Source organism: Rutilus rutilus (genome assembly GCF_951802725.1).
Source record: "Rutilus rutilus genome assembly, chromosome: 17".
NCBI classification, from domain to species: domain Eukaryota; kingdom Metazoa; phylum Chordata; class Actinopteri; order Cypriniformes; family Leuciscidae; genus Rutilus; species Rutilus rutilus.
In genome coordinates, this window is record NC_140230.1 from 34,832,483 (window position 1) to 34,859,758 (window position 27,276).

Below are 27,276 nucleotides of genomic sequence, written 5' to 3' on the forward strand. Positions count from 1 at the left end.
AAAGTGGTCTAAGTGAAGCTGCAAGCATCAAAATAGCAGCTTCTGAAATTGCGAATGAAACCACTATTGGTGCTTCAGAGCCTTGGAAGTAAAGCCGTCAGTGTGCGGATGCCAAACAGCTAGCAATCTTGATGAGGTGTCATGCAATTTTATTTTTGTGTAGTTTTAACTTCAAATATATATATATATATATTTTACTAACCCTTGCCTTTTATTTTGGCAAGAAGTGTCTCTTTAAAGGGATAGTTCGGTTATAAGTGACTCGCCCACACGTCGCGTGACTCTTCTGTCGCTGGACGTGGTGTTGAATGAGTGTGTGAGCTGCTGTTCTCCATGCAACAAAAGCCAACGGGACTATTTTTGCATTCGTTTTAGGGGCTTGCTTGTAAAAATCAGTCCGTTTTTGTTGCAACAGCTCAAGACTTGAAGCGTTCTGCACAATTGCTTCTCACGAAAGAAGTGAATTCTTGAACGACACGATCATGTAACTTTTTCATTTCTAGCTGAACGAGTCTTTAAAGCGACAACACGTTTTTTTGAACCGAAGATTGTACAGTGTGTTTGTCTTGTGTCGGCAGTGGAGGGAGTAAAACTGTGGTAGCAGATGATGTTGCGGGGAAGGCGTAGCAAGAGTTCCAGTGCGTGAGTTTGTTGCGTCCGTTACCCATAAACCCAGAAGCGAAGTCAAACGGCCCCCTTTTCTCCTCTCCTCTCTCGTCTCGTCTTTTGATTTCGAGCTTTTTTTTTTTGGGAGGGTCTTCTTTTAGGGTCTAAAACGTAACACGAGTTCAGAGTTCATAGAAAGTGCCTTTCCTCATGATGGTGCTGAATAATCTGAGACTAAAGTGAGAAATCAAAGAGCATATTAGTCTTATTCTTACCTTGAAGAAGGTGTTGCACACACGCAAACACACACACACAAACACATTTTTATCTCGATCGGGAGGCTCTTTGTATATTCAGATATTATATTGACGATGATATATGCCAAGTACACGAGCGAACGGTTGAGTTCTGTATCATACTGTATTAGGAGTCCGGACCAATGCAATGGAAGCGTTCTTATAGGTGAATGTGCTATCTTTAGATATTGGGCAGAGCGGACACTCATATGACACGGCCTGACCCTGGACAGAAAAGCCTAGCACAGCACTTTAAAGACTGCCACCTAAACAAGGAAACAAAGTCACCGTGCTTTGCTCTCCTTTTACCCCCATAAGCCCCTTTTTTCATGTCCTCCAGCAAAAGTCTCTAGCTCTTGCAATCTTTGCCGAGGGAAACTTGAGCGAGATTAATTGAGGTTTACACAAGGCTCCGGTGACGTCTTTCTGGACTATAAAATGTCTTTTTTTTTTTTTTGTAATGCCGTGGCTGATCGATCCCTCTTCAATGTGCAATGGCCCATATAAACCTACAGTAAATACATACAGTTTATGTTTTAAACATGAGATTGACCCCCCCCCCCCCATGGCCTGTATTTTGTCACATGGGTGCCCGTTGGCCCAGGAGGATATACCTCGATGTAGATCTCAAAACACTGCACCTCACTTACCTTGGTATGCTGCAAATGTTATAGTGAATGGGTGAATCTCACGAAAGAACATGTCCTGCTCACATTTCATGGCGAAACTTAGAAACTATGTTTTGCATGACAAAAATTAAGCCTATTTTATTTATTTTCTTTGCATTTCTCCGTCCCCAAATTCTGATGCATTTGTACACACACTAATATTAGCTGCATTGCTTTTTTTTTTTCATTTTATGCTGATTTAATGTAATACAGCAAATATCAGTCCATCACTAATTGAGATTGATGGGAATTACAAAACGGCTCAAAAACTTTTGGGAGAAATGTGCTTTAATTGTTAGGAAAATAAAACAAAAAACGCTTCATTTTTGTCATGCAAAATGTGATTTCTATCTCATCACAAAACAAAAATAAGCATTTATTTCTTTGCATAAAGAAAATGAAGCCTATTTTTGGCATTGTGATTATTTTTGTGACGATTAAATGCATTCCCCCCCCCCCGCTCTTAAATACTCATTATGCAAACATTTTAATAATAATATTATAATGCATTCATGCATCATGGTAGGATTTGTTGCATTTATGCTGATTTAATGTAATGCAGCAAATATCATCCCATCGCCACAGAATGATGGGAGTTACAAAACGGCTCAAAACTTTGGGGAAAATGTGCTTAATTGTCGTGAAAATAATGCAAGATCAATTAAAATAGGCTTTATTTTCCCTGTGCAAAATTTATAATATATATAAATTTTCTTTTGATTTTGGGGTGGTTATGTTTGTTTTGAGATTCAGCCAGATATTACTTTGATTACAGTATATTGCTTGACTAATGCCTGACAACAATATCCGTAACAATTTTAGAGCAAGAATTGTCTAATTGTCAGAAAATGAGTTGTTTTTAAATCATAACACGTATCTATTTCTTCCTTTTATTGAGCCAACTTTTATTTTGTTGTCCTATTTAAATGTGTTTTTTTTTTTTTTTTTCTTTTTTTTTTTTTTTATATATTGGAAATATATATGGGAAATATTTAACGGTGTATTTATTGAGGGAGTGCTTTTCGCGGCTGGAGTCTCCGCATTGTCGGCCAGAGTCACGGGGGGGGGTCGAGTTGGGGGTCAGGGGTCGGACGCCCCTTGACATCCTCTCACAAGCACAACCACAGAGTGGGCGGGGGCCGGCACAAGCCCGAAGTGTTCGACGACATCACTTCCTCCTTTGCCCTTTGACTTAGATGGTCCACCTCATTCTTCAGCTCTCCGGCGAAGAGGCTCGTCGCATCCCACTCGTTGCATCTCATCTCTTTACGGGACGGAGAACCACACTGACTTTGTTATTCCAAAAAGATAAAAAGCTGATTGTTTTCATCCAGAGCTGCTAAACTCTTAGCCATACACGTTTCCCTGGAAGGATGTTTGATGCGTCCGGTGCTTTAAGTGGAGTCGAGAAGCAGATAATGCTGTTTGTCCTTCATCATTTGCTTGAGTTCAATTGTCTTCGTGCCAGAGAGGGGGTCCCATTCCACTCAGATATATATATATATATATATATATATATATATATATATATGAGTCTCAGCCTTAACTGTACTCTTTTTGTTTTTCCCATTCGACTTGAGACATCTGTCGAACGCCTTAGTTGTGCGTAGAGAAGCATACTAACTCCCTATGTGGCATCTCGGTTCTCTTTTAAACCACTAACTGCGGCGACGAAACCGTGATCTCGTTGCAAGCATCGCTTCGAGACTCTTGAGTCTGTGTTTCAAAACAGTCATGTTGTCATTTTCCAGGAGGACGGAGACACCGAGATCCGGGACGAAGTTGCTCCGAAATCGCTTGAATGGCGCGTGTCGATTTCCCTCAAAGAAAAAATAAAATAAATGTTTACAAAACGGTTTACTGCAACGCAAAGCTCCAGCATTCCAAAAAGAAAAAAGACTGTGAACCATCCGATGCAAACGTGCGGCGAGTCTGTCCATCCTCCGTCTCCGTCATCTCACGTCCCGTGTCTCTTGGTACTCGAGGTCGGCGATTTCCATTGCTTACGACAGAGCCAAAGTTCAGCCGTTCCTCTCCGTGCGAGTCGGGATGTGGCGTGTAATTCCCCGTGCGTCTCCGGGATCTCGGTGTCTCCGTCCTCCTCTCTCTCTCTCTCTCTCTCCGTGTTTGCAGAGAGTCTCTCTAATGTACCAAGGGATCTTTCTTTTACTTTGAAATGTCTTTTCTTTGTTTAATAATACTCTCTTTGTAGATCAATGGCCTTTTAGTGTTGCTTTGCTTCAGTTTGGAGTGTATCTTTCACTAATACTTGCAATAAAAAGCTTTGCTTTTGAAACGCATTGGCTTCGTCCATTTCATCGTGCATTGGAGATGAAATCACCACATTGATATTGTGTTATAATCCTAAATCGACAGACATTACATCCAAACTATATGAGCTTCACCTGTCCTACATCAACACAATGGACCAAATTAAACACTTAAGCATTAAGACGACCATGATGGCCACTCATCTTAGACTTAAAAATGGCTGTTTTGCATTTGTTTTTTATCTAATTGAGTGTAAAATGTCTTAACTCTTGGCTGTCTGTTCAGAATGGGTTGCATATTGCATTAAATTCTACATTTTGTGTGTGTTAAAATTATGCAACAAATGTTTAAAAAAAAAAAAGTAGCATGCAACATTATCACATGATCTCACTTTGTGCATGTTTAATTCAGTGAGTGTTTCCAGTTATTTAACTTATTTTTTTCATATTCTATCCAATTTTGTTTTACCACATTTTATCTTCTGGCAATCGCATCGAATAATGAATCTATAATGATGCATTAAAATAAAAATAGGTCAGGTCAAGTGCATTGCTTTGTGAAATACAGAGAATTTTTTGCGTTTCATGTTTTTTTTAAATCATTTAAATAGTGTGTGTATGTGTGTGAGATAGATGGATAGATTGATAGATATAGATAGATAGAGATAGATAGATGGATATAGATAGATATAGCTCGAGATAGATGGATAGAGATAGGTAGATAGAGGGATATAGATAGAGATAGACAGATGATATAGATAGAGATAGATATAGATATAGAGAGATAGGTAGATAGAGATAGATAGATAGATAGATAGATAGATAGATAGATAGATAGATAGATAGATAGATAGATAGATAGATAGATGGGTAGGTAGGTAGGTACAGATAGATAGATAGATAGATAGATAGATAGATAGATAGATAGATAGATAGATAGATAGATAGATAGATAGGCTTTAATTTTAGTAATATTAGCACTTCAACTTTATTTTGAGTTAGTTGCCTGGAAACATTTCTAAAATTCTAAAGTTTTTCACCTATTATTTATATTTTATTTTATCTCATCTTTGTTTCAATTACCGAAATGGATTTTTTTTAAATAGTTTTAGTTATCAGGAACAACACATGATAACAGTACAAAATAAAACTATTGTGAAATGAAAGCTGTATAAATCACTTACGAGTCTGACCTTAAACAGCCGGTGTTAAAGCCCCGTCTCAGTGATGGATAAAGTGTTCGTTCAGTCCATCATGTGTGGGTTAAGGTCAGTTATGTGGGAAGAATCGCGATGCTCTATGATCGGTTCTGTGACAGACGAAGCTCCACCCGGATCTCATCACATCTCCTCGTCTGACAGGGTCAGTGTGTCGACGCCACAACAGTGATTTCTGTTTCAGATTCTGTAGTGCTAATATGCTAAATGCTAATTCGTCTCTGGAAGAATCTCACGGCTGGATTGACGCTCCGAGACGGTTTGACATGTTACGCTCTTCATGTTAGCAATAAGCTATTGAGCGGTAGAAAAGACCTGTGAATATGCTAGTACAGCTTTCCATACAACACAAACAGAAGCAAACTTAGACTAACGATACGGAAACAAGAACAAGAGATGTAATACAAGCGGAAATTAGGAATTATTCACCCAAAATTTAACATTATCCCATGATTTACTCGCCCTCAAGTCATCATCTACTCTCAGCCGAAGACAATCTAAGTTTTATTACAAACATATCCTGGCTCTTCCCAGCTTTATAATGGCATTGAATAGTGCAATAAAGATTTTGAAGGGTTTTTGTAAGAATATCCATATTTTAAACTTTATAAACTATAATCACTGGCTTCCAGCAACGACCGTACGCACGTTCACGAGAGAGTTATGTCTTCTCTCACCTAAGCTTACACTACATCCTACGTCGGGTCAGAGGTCACTGGTCATGTGTCTGGTCAGAGGTCACTAGTCATGCGTCGGGTCAGAGGTCACTGGTCATGCGTCGGGTCAGAGGTCACTCTTCCGCCGGAACTCGACTCGGATACAGCCGTTACCGGAAGCCAGTGATTATAGTTAATTTAGTTATAAATATGGATATTTTTCTTACAAAAACGCACCGCTTCACTTCAGAGGCCTTTATTAACTCCTGGAGTCGTATGGATCACTTCAATGACGGATGGACGCAGTTTTTCGGGCCTCAAAATCAAAACCATTCTCTCCCATCATAAAGCTGGGAAGAGCCAGGATATTTTTTAATATAACTCTGATTGTGTTCGGCTGAAAGAAGAAAGTCATTTCCAGCCTCACATTTTAGCCACGAGACTAATAGAGCATTTTGAGCAGAGCAAAACATTTGTTGGGTTGGATATTGGATTTTTTGACAGACAGATCCCAGAGGGTGAAAGTAAATGGCATTTTATCAGATTTACTATGTACATCCACCGGCTCACCCCCCGGGCCGTGTTCTCTCAGCCTTATCTTATATTTTGTACACTAACATGTGCCAAAGCAGGTATGCAAATAAGACGATAGTGAAATTTGCTGAAGACACGGTTTACAATGAGTCCGGTCATCGTATTTGGAGTTAAACATAACTTAAAACATAAGACAGGATTATAGATTTCAGAAATTGTGCTTCACTATGATCATTAAAGACCAGGCGGTGGATAGTGTAGAAAGCTACAAACATCTTGGGACAGTCATAGATCTAAAATGAAACTTTTATTGATTGGCCTTGTCGGTCTCCCTTGTATCGTGGTTTGGTGATTTGGGGGTGGTGTGTAGAGGCACATTGTCATTATCTTCTTCATTTTTTATGCTTTGGATATTGTTCTCTGTTTATTGTTTGTTTTAATGTGCTTTGGATTGTCTTAAGTATGGATCCTGTCTGCACAACAAACTTACCCTTGGGTACTAATAAAGACACCTTGACCTTCATATAAACCTAGGATGGCTTGAGGGTGAGTACATTATGGGATAATTTTTGGGTGAACTATTCCTTTAAGTGCAGGAATGAGAGAAAACGATGCTACTTAAATCACCATTCTTTACACGTCTTTCCCATTGGTAAACTTTTATAATTACGGAATACAAAAGAGCTCATTATGCAAATGTCATGCTGATGTAGTTTATACTGATTACTGTCCAGAAGAACTCACCCACTTGTCATCTGTAATGAAATATCAAGGTTAAGGTCGTCTAGTCTTCAGTGTCCACTTTTGACTTATAAATTATAGTCCAAAATGTAGATTATTGTGGTTAAAACTGACGGTTTAAAGATTGTCTGATTGAGAAAATGTGACCAATCACATCTGAAATATCTGATATCCAGCTCAGAAATAAACATATGAGACAAAATTGGGAACCGAAAACAGAAGAAATCTGTGTTAACCGTTTTTTACATGGCTACTTACCAATTAAATAATGTATATATATTAAAAATTTCATTCAAATGACTTAAAAAAAAAAAAAAAAAAAAAAAAATATAAAAACAATTCTAACCCAAAATGTGTTTATTTATTATTTGACCAGAATGTCTTTCATCATGATCACTATTTATCATATTATACACTATTTCATATTAAGATGGACTTTGTATAAAAAGTGTGGATGTTTAGCTATGCATTCAGGCTTAAAAATATAAAGTGTATAAAAATCAATTTGATTTAAATGATATATATTCGTATTTCAAGTATAATATTGCAAGAATAAATATATATAGTGTTTCAGAAAAGAGCTTATTAACGGTGATGCTAGTCTAAATTGGTTATATAAACATGTTTGTCAATAAATATCTAATAGCACGGATCAATAAAGTATAAAAAGGTTTTCTGAAAGCTTCAAGTGACTGTCAGTCCATCAGCTTTGGTCAGTGTTTGTACGAGTCTCACAGATCCTCTTCATACAAGTCTGGCTCTCTCAGTCTCTCCCTTCGGTTGCGTCCAAGCCGGTATCTCCTGCGTTGGAGAAAATGGGACATTTGTGTGAGAACTGACTAGAAAAGTCAAGAAACTCTAATTGATAACGAGGTTCAAGCGCTTTAAGGCCTTAAACGTGCATTAAAAAGGTATTATGTTTTATTTAGCAAGCATGTAACCACCTCGATCATAGATGGAAAAGACCATTTACAGCCAAAATAGGCAATTTACTAAGCAAATACAGTTATCGAGGTAGAGTTAGAAACCTAGGACTAGTTTTTGAAATAATCTCCAATATTTTAAGCTGCAGTCTGTAGTTTTTCCTCTTTGTCGCCATCTCTGTTTGAAATCTGCAATTGCAGTTATTCGCAGAATTATCAACTGTACGTGGGTTGTGCCTCTTTAATATAAAAGTTAATAAAACATTACACTCACTTCTTCTTCTGGAGGTGCAGCAGGAACACGAATAGTTGGTACCGATCCTATTTTCAGGAGCAGCTTCTTAGCAAAACCAGCTTTATAACGTTACTGACCCTCGTTTGTAAAGCAGTCTGGTGTGTGAAATGATTTGCGCAAACATGAAAGCATTGACGTTGATCGTGGGGAATATTCCCTTCGAAAACAAACTCAGCCACTGCGTCTTCAGCGGTTCGGATTTAGGAACATCAAAATGATGCTGTGTTCATTATTACACCCAAGAACAGAACACCACAATCGCTTAGACGCCATTCTGCTCATAGACAGTGCTCCAGCGTATCAACAATGACCGCGCGGACTATGATGATTGACAGCTCGCACACGAGCGAGGGCGGGGCTGTGTTGAAACGCTGCTGTCAATCAACAATCGTGGGAGGGGCGTCCGACCGTGTGACGTCACAAAATCTAACGGCTTGATTTGAGACGGGGGGAAACATATAAGAAGATTAAAAAAAAACACTGGATGGATTTTTATCATTTTATGATGGTTGTGCACAGGCACTGCCAACACACATTTCAGTACAATCAACTTGTAAAAGTGCATGTACCATTATATGACCCCTTTAACAACATCAGCATTGCGTGACTACATTTAATGCCCTTCCGATATTTATCCTTGTTTTCACATGGCCCGGTTTTTCTCTAGCCACTCCGAAGTCCGAAGTCTTTTGCATTTTACAACGGGTGAATCTCCAGTTGTCACTGGTGATTGTTGTTTGAACCGCCATCAAATTGATAGGTTTAATTATATCAAGTGCAGTGAGAAAAGGCTATAAATCTCCACCACCAGCATCCTCACACTCATCGCCTACTAGCCGAGACTCTTCTTTATGTGGACAGATGTGACGTAATGACGCAAACACATGCTCGAATTTCCCGCGGAAATCCACCAGTACCGCTGGAATTAAAAACATTATTACAAGCTTACCGTTTTGAATCGAGCTGAGGCAAGCAGAGAGTTTTGAACACTGGCTGGTTATGTACTTTCTCAAAAAAAAATTGGGGATAATTTTTAACCCAAAAAAGTTACGGACTGCAGCTTTAACGAACGATTCGATTGACGGCGGCGATCCTAGAGGCAAAGTTGCTCAGAATGAGGAGTTCTGCCATGCGGTGTGAATGTCGTGGGCGTGTGCGGAAAAGTGTGTAATATACAATCCGTTACGCACGTGAAAATCGCGAAGGTGCCCCCGGTGGCCGATTTCTTTCGAATTTCGTCAAACAGGCCCAGCGAGTTTCGTTCTGATGGGCCTCCGTTAACCTTGTCTGACAGCCACTCAAACTTTATTGCCGACGGCGACCATGTTTTTCGAGATACGCTAATGTCCTCGTAGACAATCGCATCACTTTGGACAAAGACAGCGCATGGCAGTTTTCAAGTCAATCAGACTGACCGTTGCGTAGCTATAGCCGTTTAATGTTTTTATTTTTTATTTTATAGCGCCACCAAGTGGCCAGTCGCCACATCCTTTTTCACACGACCACAGAACGAGCCCGTACATAGATGTAGCGAGTTCAGTGAAGCGATCTCATTCCTTCAGGAGAGATAGCCGTGTTAGTGAAAGTGGCCATGCCCACTTCAAACATTTTGGCGTCCAGTCGCGAATTTCAACTTTTTCAATAATTACTGACAATCAGACGCCAGAGATTCTGTCTGTGCTGGTCTGGTTCCGATCCGGCGAGAAACCTAGGGCGAGTACGCAAATGTAGGTTTTTCAAAAAAATCCCAAATACCTGTACGTTTCGCCAGGGTGACGATCAAACCCAAGACGTGCGTTTTGTTCGTCTTGAGCCAAGGATACCAGTGATACCAGACACTTGAGATGAACTTTTGACCGCTGTAGCGCCACCATCAGGCCGATTGGGCTGAGACTTGGTGGAGTTGTAGACGGTGTGAGTACTACCAGCCCTCAATGTTTCAAGTCTCTACGACTTACGGTTCGGTCTGTCCGATCACTTTTACGGGGAGATCGCTGATCTAACAATAGTGTTTCACCAAAGCTTTATCAAACTCAAGCTTCATACTTCTGCTTTTAAGCCTCACAGATGTCGTTGTAAGTGTGTTACTGTGACCGTGATGCTTAATAAAAACTTAAATAGTAACTAAAACAACACGGTGACTTGTTGAAACGCACCTCCACATTATAAAGGCCACAGATGCGAGTCCGAGCGCTAACAACAGCAGCAGAAACACAGCGACAGCACTCGTGCTCCTGTTTGTGCTTTCACACGGCTCTGAAACACACACACACACACACACACCAGACGGTCAACCTTACAGATGTTACAGTCAAACCAACATTTATTCAGACACCTTCAACATTTCTCACATTATCAGTTTATTCCAGGGTTCCTGCGGGGTATTAAAGTCTAAAATTCTGAACTTTAAATTAAAGGCCTTAAAACGTCTTAAAAACGCCCATATTTTCATCCGCGGTCTTAAATTTCATTTAGTCAGGTCTTAAAAAGGTTTTACCCTCGTTCATTTCAAAGTAGTCATACCCTACAAAGCGGAGCTCTAGAGCAGGGGACCCCAACACGTCGCTCTCGTGCTACCAGTAGCTAGTTAGTTAAATGAATGCTTTTTCAATTACTGAATTCATTGAAATAAAATGAATTTGATTTGAATATTTTTTTGCCAATGTCTTAAATTTCAATCTTTATGGTCTTAAAATGTCTTAAAAGGTCTTACATTTGACTTACTGAAACCTGCAAGAACCCTGTTATTCGCTATAGTTTAGAAAATGATTAAATATGAGCAGAACTCAGAGTTATGAACTCAGTTGATATTTGACTGGTTTTGTCCGTCCTTCTGTTAGACTGTCTCACACATGAATTATGTTGAATATCTGTCAGCTGTTAAATTTAACTACACAATTAGATAATACCAGTTTAGCTCAACCAATCACCAAGCAATGCTTCATTTTGTTCAGTCTGTGTGTAAAAAGAGCATTAGCAATTAAAGAAAACACACTTCAGCAAAACATGCTCAGGTCAAAGTGTCTTAATAATACTCGGTCCCAAATTTGTATACATTTTACTGGGTATATATGGGTATAATATGTCAGTTTACTTTATTTTCCTATCCTCACTTACATAAATGAACTATAGTGTCCTGCACACACTAGTAAAAATGATATCTGGTTTCTGAATAATTTTTGGTTCGACTGTACATGCTCGAAACATAATAGCATTTCCCTATCATGAATGGCCCTGATGACCCTGAGTACCTGCGGTGTATGTGGCCGAACTGTGTCCCAGTTTGTTGCTCACGATGCAGGTGAAGTGTCCGCAGAGGGTCCCGGAGACGAACAGAGACGCTCCATCTGCCGAAACACGGCCCACGTCCCCCGTCACCAGCACCTTCTCATGCATCCACGTGAAGGAGGGCTCAGTTCCCCAGGCCTCCATACAGTGAAGAACGGCGTGAGACACATTCACCATCACTGACACGTGATTCACTGCCACTGACACACACACACACACACACACACACACACGAAACCGACTAAATTACTGGAGAAAAGTACAAGGACATAATGAAGAAAGTCCTGTTGTGGAGTGCGTTTTTACCACAATTTGTGATATAAAGTGCTGCTTAAAAGCTTGTGAACCCCTTTCAGAGTCTATGAAAACGTCAATTTTAACAAAATAAGATGGATCATACAAAATGCATTTTTTATTTAGTGCTGTCCTGAATAAGATATTTTACGTAAAAGATGTTTACATAGTGACTATATGAAAGATCACATCAGCAATTAAAGAAAAAACACTTCAGCAAAACATGATCAGGTCAAAGAGTCGGAATCATTTTTGGTCCCAAATTTGTATAAATGTTACTGGTAGTCACTGTATGAAGAATATTTAGGTATAATATGTCACAGTTTACTTTATTTTGCTCTCCTCACTTACATAAATGAACTATAGTGTCCTGCACACACTAGTAAAAATATATCAAAAAATATATCTGGTTTCTGAATAAGTTTTGGTAATTTTTGGTTTGGTCACTTCATACAGTGACTATTAGTCCACAGGACAAATTTTTTTTTTTTTTTTACATAAAAAATGCCCCGTTGAAAAGTTTATGAACCCTTGATTCTCAATACTGCGTGTCGTTACCTGGATGATCCACGGCTGTTTTTTAGTTTGGCGATATTTGTTCTCTTTGAAGATCAAAGTACAATTGACTTTGATCTTCAAATTCATAAAGTGTTCATCCCGCCGTTAATGCATCATGTTTCCTTCAGGAGCATCAGTGGATGTTTTAACCTTTTGTAATAGTTGTGTTTGAGTCCCTCAGTGTGAAAAGATGGATCTCAAAAATCATACAGTCACTGCTGGAAAGAGTCACAAAACCAGTCATGAGTCGCACACGTATATTTGTGGCAATAGCCAATAATACATTGTATGGGCCAAAATTATCGATTTTTCTTTTATGCCAATAATCATTAGGATATTAAGTAAATATTCCATGTAGATATTTTGTAAATTTCCTACTGTAAATATATAAAACATTTATTTTTGTGAGTGAACGCAGCACAAGCGCGAACATAAATGGAGAACTTTAAAGGCGATTGTCTCAATGTTTCGATTTATTAAACTTTCAGATGATGTATAATTCTCAATTTAAAAAAAAAATTACCCATATGACTGGTTTTGTGGTCCAGGGTCACATATGCAAATGATGCTGGAAAACTGAAGTAGTTTCGGGACCTGGATTAAGAATCAAGGGTTCATAAACTTTTCAATGGAGTATTTTTTTATAAATTCAACTATGTTTTTTTTGTCTCGTGGAATATATGGAAACATATTTTACGTAAAAAAAAAAAAAATGCATTTTGTATGATCCCTCTTATTTTGTAACAATTATTCACATTTTTACAGATTCTGCAAGGGGTTCACAAACTTTCAAGCAGCACTGTATGGTATGTATATGTGTGTGTGTATATATATATATATATGTGTGTGTGTGTGAGAACAGAGTCTGTATGTTTAGTGGTTCAGGTGGAATTATGTACAGAACAACAGCGTTTGAGGAGTATCATCAGAGCTCATGTGAATGAATGGGAAGCTTTAGCTGATCTTACGATACTCCTGAACGCTTCGCTCAGCAGAATGTCTCTGTCCTGATTGGTCTGTTACTGTGACCGTATAAACGCCACCGTCCGACGCTTGATAACTCCTGATCTTCAGTGCGGATCCCTGTTGCTCCACAGTCACTCTCCCATCAGAGGGAACTCTGTGAGGAAACTCAGCCACTGTTGAACTCTTCCCAGAAGCCTTTGCGCTGCGTTCCCATGTCACTTTAGTAACGCGTTCACCCTCCAGAAGCTCGATCTGTGCCTGTAGGATCAAGTCCTGGCCTCTGACTACATACACAGTCTGCTGGTTTGAGAAGTGGACGGAGAAACACTGGCCACTCCAGAGCCCTGCGGTTACAGCATATATTATAAAACATACTAATATCTCGAAATTATGATTACATGAGCTTGATGCAAAAGCATTTAGCTGGTAATTCACAAACACATGGCTGCGCGTTATTTACATTATAAAACAGCAACATCACACACACACACACACACACACACACATGTATATATACACATACATACATACATACATACATACACACACACACACACACACACACACACACACACATATATATACAGTGAGGAAAATAAGTATTTGAACACCCTGCTATTTTGCAAGTTCTCCCACTTGGAAATCATGGAGGGGTCTGAAATTGTCATCGTAGGTGCATGTCCACTGTGAGAGACATAATCTAAAAAAAAAATCCAGAAATCACAATATATGATTTTTAAACTATTTATTTGTATGATACAGCTGCACATAAGTATTTGAACACCTGTCTATCAGCTAGAATTCTGACCCTCAAAGACCTGTTAGTCTGCCTTTAAAATGTCCACCTCCACTCCATTTATTATCCTAAATTAGATGTACCTGTTTGAGGTCGTTAGCTGCATAAAGACACCTGTCCACCCCATACAATCAGTAAGAATCCAACTACTAACATGGCCAAGACCAAAGAGCTGTCCAAAGACACTAGAGACAAAATTGTACACCTCCACAAGGCTGGAAAGGGCTACGGGGAAATTGCCAAGCAGCTTGGTGAAAAAAGGTCCACTGTTGGAGCAATCATTAGAAAATGGAAGATGCTAAACATGACTGTCAGTCTCCCTCGGACTGGGGCTCCATGCAAGATCTCACCTCGTGGGGTCTCAATGATCCTAAGAAAGGTGAGAAATCAGCCCAGAACTACACGGGAGGAGCTGGTCAATGACCTGAAAAGAGCTGGGACCACCGTTTCCAAGGTTACTGTTGGTAATACACTAAGACGTCATGGTTTGAAATCATGCATGGCACGGAAGGTTCCCCTGCTTAAACCAGCACATGTCAAGGCCCGTCTTAAGTTTGCCAATGACCATTTGGATGATCCAGAGGAGTCATGGGAGAAAGTCATGTGGTCAGATGAGACCAAAATAGAACTTTTTGGTCATAATTCCACTAAACGTGTTTGGAGGAAGAAGAGTGATGAGTACCATCCCAAGAACACCATCCCTACTGTGAAGCATGGGGGTGGTAGCATCATGCTTTGGGGGTGGTTTTCTGCACATGGGACAGGGCGACTGCACTGTATTAAGGAGAGGATGACCGGGGCCATGTATTGCGAGATTTTGGGGAACAACCTCCGTCCCTCAGTTAGAGCATTGAAGATGGGTCGAGGCTGGGTCTTCCAACATGACAATGACCCAAAGCACACAGCCAGGATAACCAAGGAGTGGCTCTGTAAGAAGCATATCAAGGTTCTGGCGTGGCCTAGCCAGTCTCCAGACCTAAACCCAATAGAGAATCTTTGGAGGGAGCTCAAACTCCGTGTTTCTCAGCGACAGCCCAGAAACCTGACTGATCTAGAGAAGATCTGTGTGGAGGAGTGGGCCAAAATCCCTCCTGCAGTGTGTGCAAACCTGGTGAAAAACTACAGGAAACGTTTGACCTCTGTAATTGCAAACAAAGGCTACTGTACCTAATATTAACATTGATTTTCTCAGGTGTTCAAATACTTATTTGCAGCTGTATCGTACAAATAAATAGTTTAAAAATCATATATTGTGATTTCTGGATTTTTTTTTTTAGATTATGTCTCTCACAGTGGACATGCACCTATGATGACAATTTCAGACCCCTCCATGATTTCTAAGTGGGAGAACTTGCAAAATAGCAGGGTGTTCAAATACTTATTTTCCCCACTGTATATACATATATACACACACACATATATATATACATATATATACACACACATATATAGACACACATATATACACACACACACAAATGTACTTTTTTTTTTTTTTTTTAAACAATGGTTGACTACTAATCTGAATATTGGTCATGTGTATATATTATCATGAATATTATCATAATCAATGTTTTAAACAGAATTACACATAAGACACCACTGTTCAACAATAATTTTTTTATATAATAGTTATTGAAATAACATAGTTCAATAATACATGTAGACTGTTTACTGAATTGTAAATGTTAAAAAAGGGAAAATGTTAATTATTTATTTAAAAACAAAAATGACGTCTCCCATAATATAAAAACAAAAACATTTCTCATTGTTATCAATTTTGAATAAAGCTGTGCGGCTTGTGGAAAACATGATGAGTTTTTGTGGATTTTCTTGAGCATTTATTTGAAATAGAAATAAAAAGTAATTTAAATGTAAAAATACACCAACATTCAATAAACGTTAAATTTGTTATATACATAATAATTAAATATTAATATAATGTATTTATGGTGTTTGTTTATGCCAAGCAATGTAAATGTTAAAAAAGGAAAAATGATCGATCTGAATATTGGAGTCAAGAAACATTATAATCATTATTATTATACATTTTAAATAAAGCTGCAGTGCTTAATATTTTTGTGAAAACCATGATTTCTTGTGTGTGTGTGTGTGTGTGTGTGTGTGTGTGTGTGTGTGTGTGTGGATTCTTAGTGGATTAGAAAGTTCTAAAGAACAGCATTTATTTGAAATTGAAATAAAAGTAACATCTTTTGCACAATCATTGAAAAAGGTGAAATCTTAAGCTTTCAAGTATTAAAGGAAAAGGTTTTACTAGAAAATCAAGATTTTTACAGATACCTTCAGGTTCGAAGTTATTATGATAAAAAAAATAAAAGGAAAATTCAAAGATAATCCGAATCCACTGATAGACTTGCTTAAGAAGGCATACGCATCAGGTATTAGATATAAGATAGTTTCTCAGATATACAAGAGTTTAATAAATATGAGGAAACGCTCTACAGATTATATCAAAGAGAAATAGATGACAGAAAGTGGAATAATTTAGTACTGTTGGAAAAACATTATTAGATATTTTATAACACCAATACAAACGGCCGAATACAGTAATAACACTCCAAAATGTTGGCGAAACTGTGGATGTAATGAAGCAAACCATTACCATATATTTTGGATATTTTGGATTCAGGAATATTGGAAAGAAATCGAACATATTTTTAGAAGAGACATACCTCTAGAATGCAAATTACTGTATTTTGGTTGTGTATGGCCAGATATCATATAGCAGCAGATAACAAATACCCGATGGCCGTTCTTTTGGCAGCCAGTAAGAAGGGAATAACACGCAGATGGGTAAAACAAGAGAGACCGACAATAGATGACAGGATAGATGTGACCATAGAGATTTATATGATGGAAAAGATCACTTTTTTTGTTAATTTGAAGAAAGATGTTTGAAGAATTGGGTTGAATATGTATCAGAAAGAAGGTCAGATTTAGATATATCAGATATATGTTTGTATGTTTATGTAATAATAATTCCAATTTTAGAGCCATTTTAGATTATAATAAGTCATTTGAGGTTGTTAAGGATGGAATCTAACTAGGACACATGTTCTCTCCCTGGATGTATATAGTTTTTATTATTTTTTATAATAAAAAAAAAATTCTCCCTTTTTCTTTTTTTTGTAAAAGAGAGAAACATTTTTTTTATACTTTGAAACAACAAATCTGGAGTACAATTTATATTTAAAACACATTAGGTAATTGTACATATCTGTATTTGTAAAGACACTTTGTGATTGCATTGAGCACTAAATGAATGATCAAAATAAACATAAAATAACAAAAAAAGATATAAAAGTAACATCAAGAATGCTGTAATTGGCCAATCAAATTCAAGTGTTCCATATAAACACATAAAGACATCACAGATAATCATAACTCACAGCAGACTTGCAAAAGCAGGACGGTCCGGGTGAGCGTCTGTAGTCGAGGCTTCATGTCTCCTGTGTGGAGAAGAGGATCAGAAACATGCGAGCAGAAGTCTGAAACTTTATGATGCTTTTCATAACTCACCTCTCATAACTTCCTGAGACAGACGAACTTCTGTGCCATTAGAATCCTAGAGCAGCGCTGTGAACATGTCGCCAGTGCGAGGACGGGACTGGTGTGTGAACTCGTGTGGAGTTCAGCGAGTCAAAGATCTATAGGCGTCACCGTGTTTGCAGAGCGAGTCGTTTCCTTTTTCCCTTTTCCCTTTCCTGTGGAGTAAAGCCACTATTCTCCGTTTCAACAAGCAGATCTTCCACACGCTCAAACCCTCTGAAGATCACGTCACACGCTTTATTCACTGTACAAACAACTTATTGTCAAACAGCACAGTAAGAACAAATGAGGTAGATCACAAATGAAGAGGAATGATATCCATTTTTTCTTGTAAACAAAATCTTACAGGCACTTGCACAGTAAGTGAACAGTATAATTCCTCACAATAAACACGAGCACATTCCTCTGTCATAAATAAGTAAAACAAATGTACAATTTGACCGAACTGAAAAATTGCACGGAATCAAGTCAACGTTTTTTCACATCTAACAGTAAGAAAACACGATTTCCCCTGAGAACATTTAAACCTGGAAGCTGAGAACTTGGCAGAGAGTTGCATATATTCAGAATGAACAATAATTTAAAACAACAACAAAAAAACAATGCATTAAATGCTAATTATATGCATTTATATGCATTAATGTTTTGAAAAAAAGAGGGAAAAAGCATGTACATCAACATAGGTGAAATAAATTAAATCAAAAATAAATCACAATAAAACTCTTTAAATGCTTAAATCAAATAAACAGCTGTCTTTGAGTGTGTGAGTGACTGCTCATTCCCTGGCTGGCTGGTAGTGGCTTTCCCTGCGTTTCTTCATGACAAATAACCTGGAATAAAAAAAGTGAACAGTATGTGAAAAATAACCAAGTGAACAGGCTAGGGCTGGGCTAAAGATATTATTTTTTAAATGTCAACAATAATTTGACATCTCAATTCTTATATTTGTATTATATTTATCATTTACATTATGTAAAGTTGAATATATATATATATATATATATATATATATATATATATATATATATATATATATATATATATATATATATATATACACACACACACACACACACACACATATACACATATACAGTGCTATGCATAAGTGAATACACCCATGCTAAAGTTGACTAAAAAGAGGAATAAAAAATCATATTTTGGAAATTGAACTTAATGCCTTAATTTAAAAAATTAGGAAAAATCCAACCTTTAAGGACACCAATTTTCTTTGTGAATGAATAATGTATCGTAAATAAAGTGAGTACACCCCTATGTTAAATTCCCATAGAGGCAGGCAGATTTTTATTTTTAAGTATTTTTTTTAGGATACTATGCATCCTGATAAAGTTCCCTTGGCCTTTGGAATTAAAATAGCCCCACATCATCACATAGCCTTCACCATACCTAGAGATTGGCATGGGGTACTTTCCATAAGATCATCTCTCAATGCAAATCAAACTAGCTATTAGGCTAACTGAAATAAAACCATGCCAATCTCTAGGTATGGTGAAGGCTATGTGATGATGTGGGGCTATTTTAATTCCAAAGGCCAAGGATCCTTTATCAGGATGCATAGTATCCTAAAAACATTTTTTTTTAAATACTTAAAAATAAAAATCTGCCTGCCTCTATGGAAATTTAACATAGGGGTGTACACACTTATGCACCATGTATTTTAAGGAAGAACATTTATTTATTCACGATACATTATTCATTCACAAAGAAAATCGGTGTCCTTAAAGGTTGGATTTTTCCTAATTTTTTTTAATTAAGGCATTAAGTTCAATTTCCAAAAGATGATTTTTTATTCCTCTTTTTAGTCAACTTTAGCATGGGTGTATTCACTTATGCATTGCACTGTATATATATATAAATATACACATACATACACATATATATATATATATGGTACAATGGGGCTGAAGGCACACCTTAAGAAAAATTAGCTTTTCTATACCCATAGTGTATGATTGCAGAAAAAATATATATGTTTGTAGTAAACATTGATGGAGCAATAGATTTTGTGTGAAAATAAATCATAAAAACCATAAATACCTCAGCTAAAATAATGCATTTTTAATAATGTCTAAGACCGTTAATACTTGTTCAAAACAATCATACTATTTTAAATAAAATTTTCAATAAATATACTGCCATTAAAATATGTGAATATAAAAACATTTTCAAAATACAGAAGCAAAATTCTTTTAAAAAGTGAAGATTCTGAAAGTATCGAAGGAGATCCCATAATAATTGAATATAGATTTACAGTAGTAACAATAAATGATATTTTTTAAATATGATGGTTTCATAATAAATATGGCGATTATCTCTAACTTAATATATGATATTTACCATCTGAGTCTAATAATGCCATGTCAACAAATGGAAAAGTCAGCCATTGTTTATTATAATGTTAATTATTGTTTCCCTGTTAACACAAATACATATTCTTCCGTTATTGAAAAACTGTTGCTTTAATTACCTTGAACAAAACTGAAAATCATTTACAAAATCGTTGTCTCAAAATATGTCAATAATTTGATCGATTCTCATTTGCAACTTAAATCTACTATATATATATATATATACATATATAAAAACATTAAATATGAAATAAAATTTGCTCAGAATAAACTTTGCTGCTGCCCGATCAAGGATCAGTCAAATTTCCACGTGCATCTTGAAAAGCGGATGTTTAGGAAAGTTTTTGTGCCATCTAGTGGTTTAGAGGAAAATAAAATCAAGGGAGCCTTTAGCCTCCTTGTACCCTATATATAGCCCAGCCCTAAAACACACATATACTGTCTATTTTATATATATATGGGTCAATGACGTGACGGGTCATTTTTTTGTCCAAAGGCCTTAATAATAATTAAAAAAACAAATATATAACATCCAAAGTATGTAAGGTAGTACAACTTGATCTCTTTTACTGAATCCAAAAGGTTTTAATTATATTTTACTACATAGAAAGGTATTTTAAAGATTTTGAAGTGTCAAAAGGTCATTCGGTAAAACCGATATAGTAAATATTTAAATGGAATAATATTGTTTTTAATAACTAAAGGAACTACAATAATACAAATATAAAGCAGATAAGGCTCTTTTTTTTTTACATTTCCCCTTTTCTCCTTTCCCTGTGCAGTGTTTTACTTGAATATGTTGGAGTGTTTAGAGTAGTCCAATAAATGATTACATTTATGAGATCAGTGATAATTTTATTTAATATTTCTTCCGTGGTACACACTATATACTATCTCAACATCAATGTCAAATCAGGTTTTAACTTTCAAATCAGTGGTTAAACCGAAAGACTTTTTTCTGTGACAAATTTTTTCCATCTTGTAAAAAATGACAAAAAACAGTGTTAATTGATTGTACAAACCACACAATCTTATTGTTAACACCTAAACTAAAAAATGGTTTCAAATATAGTTGTATCTCCATTCTATTTTTTTACACTTTTAAAAACCTTATTCGTCAATGACCCACATAGCAGAAGAGATAAGCGGACTTACCCGGCCACACAGAGTGCTGTTATTACTACCACTCCAACTGCAATCAGTCCCGTATAACAGGACGGAGATTCTGAAGAGTCAAACACAACACAAGCTGACTGACATTACTTTAGAAACCATATGAAGAGTGCAATCCACTTGAAGACTCTTTATTCCAAAAATGTACACCTCAAGAAATGAATCGATATACAGCCACAAGCAGATATTATGGGCCCAAAAACACAGCAATGATTTCAAGGTCACTGCACTGAGCAAGGATTGAAAATCAGAGGGTTTGAGAAGGAGAGCCTGAATCTGGCAAAGACAAGTTTTCAGCAGATCTAGTTTTCTTGTTTGACAGTTCAGTTCTATGTACTGGTGTCAAAAAGTGGTGAGGACCGTTTGCACAGACAAGCAGGTTATGATGTAATGAAATAAAGGCTTGTCTGTCTTATTAATATGAATTATATTATGCATAAATGTAACAAAAGTTTTGATGAATAACAGCCCTTGAAAAAAAAACGTATATGTAAAATATTTGGTAACGCTTTACAATAAAGTTCGATTTGTTATAGCTAAATTAGCTATGTTAATATATGTTCCCTGGCCTGACTTTTGTTAGACTTCCTGTTTCCTGTCCTGGTTGCCATGTTTGTAGTCGCCTGTAGTCTTTATTTCCTGCTCTTGTGTTTCCCGTCTTGCTTGGTCAGTCGTTGAATGTTTCTGGCATGTTCGTGTTCTCAGTGTTTCCCTGTTTTGGTTTTGTTTTCATTGAACTACTTTTTGCACACAGATCCTCATCTCTTCCTGCCTTCCCTGGTTTTCAGTGTTACAATTTAACGACTTAATAATGAAAAATACCTTGAAAGCATTTTTGGTAACACTTTAAAAATAAGGTCTCATTTGTTAACATCAGTTAACACATTTGAACATTATTGTAAAGTGTTACCGCATTTATTAATCTTAGTTAATTTCAAGACTCACTAATGCATTATTAAAATAAAAAAAGTTGTATCTGTTAACATTATTTACTGGACCTGAGCCAACATGAACTAACAATGAGTTGTATTTTTATTAAAGGGATACTTCACCAATTAGCATTAAGCTTTGTATCAGTAGAAACCCGGTAGTATTTTCGAGTGACCGTGCTTCCCTCCCTCATGTCCCCCTGAGACGAGAGATTTCTGTATTGTGGGTCTGGAAAAAAACCTCAGATGACGCAAAAATCGTCATTTAGCATCAGAGGCGAGAGACTCCAGCCAGTAGGAGGCGCTAGTTCCGCATGTCTTCAACCCGCCCATAGGGGGATCTCACGATAAAAACGCCGTCTTTTCAGTTTCGAGTCGACTAGTAGCCTAGCTGTATCATTTCTTCCGACACTGCCCTCTATAACCGGTAGGCGTGGCTTGGGAGTGGCCTCCTAGGGCAGCGAAGCAAGTGCATTCTGGGAGTTGTAGTCTTTCATCCACATGAGCCAAAAATACATTTTCTGGCTTTTTTCAGTCTAGAAGGCACCAACTTCTAAAATAATTTCACATTTCTACTACATAAATGACCCAATTTAAATACACATTCATCTTTCCAGCGGTGAAATATCCCTTTAACAGTTGTATTTTTATTAACAGTTGTATTTTTGTATAGTGTTACCATTTTTTCTTTATCATTTAATCGTGTAAATCAAAAGATCAGATTTGATGCATCAAAACTAAATCTAGATACTGTCAAACCACTCAGTCCTACATTACGGGTGATTTGGAGACATGAAGGACATCACATCACGTTAACTACCTAACATCACGTTTACTCCTAAATATTCATAAAAGCCATACGTAGGGTTTGGTGTCGAGAACCGGTTCCAAATTTTCAAGAACTGTGGATTCGATAAGACATGAGCCATTCTGCTTGTCGATTCCTGTGTGTGCATTTTAATATGACTTTAAACCATTCAAGCGCAAGAAGAGTCGCGCCCTGTTTTCTGTGCTGAGTTCTCTTACGTGTCTTTGTGTATTTAAACGGATAAATACACACAAAAATCAAAATCAAAATGTCCTCGTAAACACAGTCGGTTATGTCTTAAAGCAACACTAAAGATAATTTTTTACCTTAGAATAATGTTTCCAAAATCGTATCAGTGGTTCATCAAGTCGTAACAGGGTGAACGGCACTTCTGGATTCGCTATGCGACCCTATATCCGCTATAACCACACTATGCAAGTTTACGTCGCGTCTCTGTAGTTCGAATGAGACATAAGAAAACTACAAATTTGACTTGCTTTACGGCAAGCGTTACAATAGTCATTATTTAGTTTTTCTTCGTTTCTGATGTCGCAATACATCATACTTTCATAAAATCATGCAACTCTACTTTGTCTGTGGGCATCGTTCATTCCAAAGCCCGTGCTGGATAAACAGCGAGCGTGCGTGCGACGGTAGGCTAAATTATTTACGACAGCGGTAATGGACAATTCCGCTTCCAACCTGTAGGGGGACCGAAGAGGAAAAGGTCTTTAGGCCGGCGACACACTGGCTGCGTGGCGTGAGCGGGGCGTTTTCCATGTCTTCGCACACCAGAAACGTGTCTGACATGACGCTGCTGCTGCTAGGTGATATATGATAAGCCTCATTGGTGATATATTCGACATATGGGGAGAGAGTTGTGGAAGGCCTATACTTCATGTTAAACATAAATATATAGCAGCAAAGACAACGTCGGCAGTGTTGACGGCAAAATAGGCTACAGAATATTTCGTTCTGTATTGACAGGTGCAATATTTGAAAATCGATAATATTTTTTAATTACATTTAGATCTGCATTTATGTCAAAACCTAGAGACTTTCAAACATCAAAATGTAATTTATTATTATGTATTCGTGTCAAAATGACATATAAACATCTTTTCCTATTCTATTTTGCCTGGAAACGCTTCCAACACGGTTGCGTGTCGCGTGAAAAATTTGCGTCGGTTCTATTCAGGGGGGTAATCCATTGACTCCCATTCATTTTGGCGTCACTTTGACAGCGAATAACTTCACATCTGAGGCGTTTAAAGACTCCATTTGTCCATTGTTTATTTCTAAAGAAACATGACAATGTATAAATGGCTCCATTACCTTGTATCTTACGTTATGGCCCCCGTAGAAGCCGTTTTTGTAAAAGTAGGCTAACGATTGCGTCATAACCACGCGACTCTCTGGAAATGACCGTATAGACAGGAGGAGAAGCTCGCAGTCAATCGGGGGGACGTGGAGGTATAAAGTCCGATAAAGTCAAGGGAGAAGCCCATAGAGAATCATAAAGTTGCTCCTGCTCCTAGCTCATGGACAGCTCCTACTCACACTCTCCGTTTCTGCAAGATTCGGAAGGGAATGATTCAGATTTCGCTGGGCACAGCTACTAGAAGACTTACAACTGTCAGACAGGTTGCTCACGTCACATCCACGTCGTCAAGCTGAGTTTGAGTCTGCGCGTACTGCCATCAGGAAGTGAGTGCTTCTAATTTGCTTCACTTTTCTCCGTTGAAGTCTATGGGGTCACTGTGTCCAGTTTATATACTGTCTATGGTTCTATTTCTAGCATGCACGCAGTGTGCAAGCTCTAACCTGTTAACATGGGAGCCGAAATAAAAACGGACACGCCACACAGCTGAGACGCTCACGCCATGCAACCAGTGTGTCGCCGGCCTTAGTGTTGCTTTAAGTGAACGTAAACCGTTGAGAAAGAAAACGCACGTGTAACAGTATATTGGATGCGTGCAGCTCTTAAAGTGACAGCAGCCTCACATTCCTGCTGCCGTCTCTACAATAACAACAAAAGAGTAAGAGAAAATTCACTTGCTGTTCTTGACTGAATAACTTTTGTAAATATATTGGTAACGCATATTTTATTTTTTAAAGTGCAGTGTTATTTTACATTTGATTACAGTTTATGTACCCGAATACCTAAAAATCTTAAAATACTTTTTTATTTCAATCATATCTTTGTTCTGTTGTATTTATTTGTGCGATTGCTAATTTTTTATTTGCTTTATTTGAGTGTTTACTTGTCTTTAAAAATGCTTGAAATGTATATTAGTTAGGCTAGTTATTTTTGCTATGGAATTTCTAAACCACAAGCAAAAGTTCCTTGTGCAAGCGTTCTTTAGCCTGTATATTATTTTATGGTATTCTGCTACAGTGAAATGTTTTGCAATAAGGTTTAGAATAAATGTGAATGATATCCAAGGTTTTTTTTTTTTTTTACCTTCTTGGAATCGAAAATAGGATTTGATAAGAATCGGGATGGTTAAAATTCAAACGATACCCAAACCTAGCCATAGATTCTCTACATTGAAAAATACCTTTTGCTGCTTCGTAATGCGTCGTGAGCGTTACGCCGAGGCTGCTCTTGATGACGCAGGTGTAGTTAACTCCCTGAACCTCTGAAATATTGAGTCTACTGCTGTTTTGATTGGTTAGTGGAACGCCATCAATCAGCCATGAGAACTGAGGACTGTCCCACTGCGCCTTGTCATGTTCATCCACCACACACTCCAACACACGTGCAATCCCCGCCTTCGGAGGTTCCTCTGAAAGGAGATAAAGTAGTATGTAAAAAAAGAAACTTGTTCAACTGGTTTTTGTGTGTGTGTGTGTGTGTGTGTGTGTGTGTGTGTGTGTGTGTGTGTGTTCTGCACGACATGCCTTTGAATTTAAATAGCTGTGCATGACAAGAAAATATTCAAAACAACTGGTGCACAGGTCAGTCATAAAATGGAAATTACGGACATATTTACCTATCTTTCGCACTTCTACAGAGTCATGCTCCTGTAATCCTTTACTGTCTGTAACGGTGACCTTGTAGATCCCAAAGTCTCCTTCTGCAACATCAATGATCCGCAGAAGTGCAATGTCTTTCTTCAAAGATATTCTGCTTCCATGAGAGTCTGAGAGTCTGAAATGTTCCTTGCCTCTCCCTCGGTCCCACGTCACCATTTCTATCACGTCGTCTGGATTTTTCTTGATTACGGCTTCCAAAACAAGAGTTTGACCAAGCGCAACATAGAGAGGTCGTCCAGTCTTAATATGTACTGATATTGATCCATGAAGACACACAGGCACTGGGGACAGTTATTCAAAAATAATGAATATGTTATAATATTACATAGGGTTTGCAAACTGACTGGTCCCATTGCCTTTTAGTTTCACCACTTTTTTTGACAAATGCATGCATAATAATTGTAAAGCAATAGTTTTAGGATGCAAAACTTTCACTCTTCCAAACTTACAAGCATGACAATTATTTAGAAATTGATTTTGTCACTCCAAATGACTCAATAAGTGGTGAATTATTATTTATTTTTCTAAATGCATTCTAATATTAAAATAGCATTTTTTTATTTACAGGGTTTATTTTGATATATTTTCTGTATTGATGTCATTTCCATGTTTTACTTTAACAATTTTAATTCGATGAATGTTTGTGGATAAAACTTTTCTTTGCTTCCGAGAAAAACATTAAAGAAACACAGAGATTAGACTTGCCTTTGAAGTAATATTACATGCCCAAACAGGTTTTATAGTTTAATAATGAACTATTTCATTCAATAACACCAGACATACTCACTCAGAATGACTGTGGTACACAGAATCCAAACCAACATCCAAGATCCCATGATGACACCTGACAAGTCATTAGAGACTGAAATGATTTCTGCCTTTCTTTTTTCTTGCATTCAGGTGAGACTGACTGGTTGGCCAGGTCTAAAAAAAAAACAATCTTACCTTGACTTTCGAAGCTTAAACTCCGTGTTTACTGTCTTTCTGTTGTAGTGAGATCGTATTGCAGTTATTACAATTAACGAGATGAGTTTTGAACGTTACGTGACATTACGTCAATAATGAACTATATGGGGAGGCGGCGCCCACAACCGACGTCAACCGAACGTAAGTTTTTTTTTTAGTGAAATCCTATTAAACGTTTGCTCTATCGAAAGTTGATTTTTATGATGAATATGCTACATATATTGTAATAATATGCTAGAACATATATTGCAATAATTTTAAAAAATGGCTTTGTAATAATTAATAAGTAGAAAAACGTATCCATGTACAAATAT

The 27,276-nt window shown here is 37.3% G+C and overlaps 2 protein-coding genes across 4 annotated transcripts; both read right to left on the bottom strand.

Moving 5' to 3' along the window:
• Positions 1-7,329: 7,329 nt before the first annotated feature.
• On the bottom strand, positions 7,330-17,770 carry LOC311276036 (uncharacterized protein). The gene is made up of 6 exons (XM_084385462.1): positions 17,649-17,770; positions 17,519-17,578; positions 13,315-13,656; positions 11,458-11,694; positions 10,363-10,462; positions 7,330-7,789 (listed from the first exon to the last, which is right to left on the bottom strand). Exons 1-6 carry the CDS (start codon positions 17,653-17,655, stop codon positions 7,720-7,722), a joined length of 816 nt encoding a protein of 271 aa, XP_084241588.1. The 5' UTR covers positions 17,656-17,770; the 3' UTR covers positions 7,330-7,719.
• A 62-nt stretch (positions 17,771-17,832) lies between these two features.
• On the bottom strand, positions 17,833-27,137 carry LOC311276038 (uncharacterized protein). Of its 3 annotated transcripts, XM_084385465.1 has the most exons (6): positions 26,942-27,137; positions 26,784-26,840; positions 25,954-26,277; positions 25,519-25,746; positions 21,203-21,272; positions 17,833-18,508 (listed from the first exon to the last, which is right to left on the bottom strand). In XM_084385465.1, exons 2-6 carry the CDS (start codon positions 26,830-26,832, stop codon positions 18,454-18,456), a joined length of 726 nt encoding a protein of 241 aa, XP_084241591.1. In that variant the 5' UTR covers positions 26,833-26,840; positions 26,942-27,137; the 3' UTR covers positions 17,833-18,453. The 3 variants fall into 3 exon arrangements, with proteins under 3 accessions (XP_084241591.1, XP_084241590.1, XP_084241592.1); XM_084385464.1 differs by having other exon boundaries at positions 26,784-27,003; XM_084385466.1 differs by lacking the exon at positions 26,784-26,840 and having other exon boundaries at positions 26,942-26,992.
• Between the last annotated feature and the right edge of the window lie 139 nt (positions 27,138-27,276).